At 35.0% G+C, this 1053-nt stretch overlaps 1 protein-coding gene across 1 annotated transcript in view; it reads left to right on the top strand.

Moving 5' to 3' along the window:
• Window positions 1–130: 130 nt before the first annotated feature.
• LOC144527217 (nicotinamide/nicotinic acid mononucleotide adenylyltransferase 2-like) overlaps window positions 131–1053 on the top strand; it is a 13170-nt gene continuing 12247 nt past the window's right edge. Inside the window, exon 1 of the mRNA XM_078265177.1 lies at window positions 131–262. Within this exon, the coding sequence (XP_078121303.1) occupies window positions 143–262 (120 nt within the window). The 5' untranslated portion in view covers window positions 131–142. The remainder of the gene's footprint in view (window positions 263–1053) is intronic.

Genomic DNA, 1053 nt, shown 5'->3' with positions numbered 1-1053 from the left:
AAACTCTGTGTTACCTCCATGTTATGTTATTTCTGATGCAATGTTAATGCTATGTTTCTCTTTCCTAACCTCCCCCCCCCCCATGCATGTCCTAGTTGTATTTAAAGTCTTTTAAATGTGTCATTGTTGTTGTTGTTTTGACATGTGCTCAACAGTCTGTTTGTGTTCTGCAGAAAAAGCCCGAGAATATCTGCACAAAACGGGTCGCTTCATCGTGATCGGAGGAATCATCTCCCCGGTGCACGACTCCTACGGGAAACCTGTAAGTCCTCGACAAAATGTCAGAGTACTGAGTAATCAGAGTAAATCTGAGTATGGTTAATAGTCCTTTTATAGTCCCCAACAGCCTCTTAGATCTTCTGCTGCCGGAGTTTTAAAAGCCAACTATCGCACAGATAACAATACTCAACATGAGCTCCGTGGACATTTTTTCCAGCACTAGTTGCTTTTAACTATTGTCACTCATTGGCTTTATTATCAAAGGGTAAGACCTTCTAAAAGGGGACAAAAACATCAAAATAAATAGTCCAAAAAACCTCAACAAAAACTCCTAAACAAGCAACAGAAATATTAAAGAAAAGCGGCAAAAATGTCAAGAAAAAAACCCTCAACAAATGCCACAAAAACCTTTAAAAAAATGGACCAAAAAAAGCTTGTTAATGGCAACAAAAACTTCAAAGAAAAAATAATCATAAAAGGCGACAAAAATGACACCAAAAAAATCAGAAAATATTTGTGTGAAAAACTCCAAAATAAGCAACAAAAAGCAAGCAAAACTGCTGCTAAAAGCTGCAAAAATTTCGGAAAAAAAGCCCAGTTTTGATTATTTGGGTTTGTCACTTGAACGGAGCTAACGTTAGCAATCAAACCGTTTAAATCTGAGCATGCGCAACTCACATCTGCACTGGACTCACATCGAGCAGTGACATTGTTCTTGGCATATATATATATATATATATACATATATATATATATATATATATATATATATATATATATATATATATATATATATATATATAGCAGCCTCTGTTGTATTTGATTATTTGGTAA

Source organism: Sander vitreus, chromosome 12 (assembly GCF_031162955.1).
Source record: "Sander vitreus isolate 19-12246 chromosome 12, sanVit1, whole genome shotgun sequence".
Lineage (NCBI taxonomy): Eukaryota > Metazoa > Chordata > Actinopteri > Perciformes > Percidae > Sander > Sander vitreus.
This window is presented reverse-complemented; position numbering and strand designations above follow the sequence as displayed.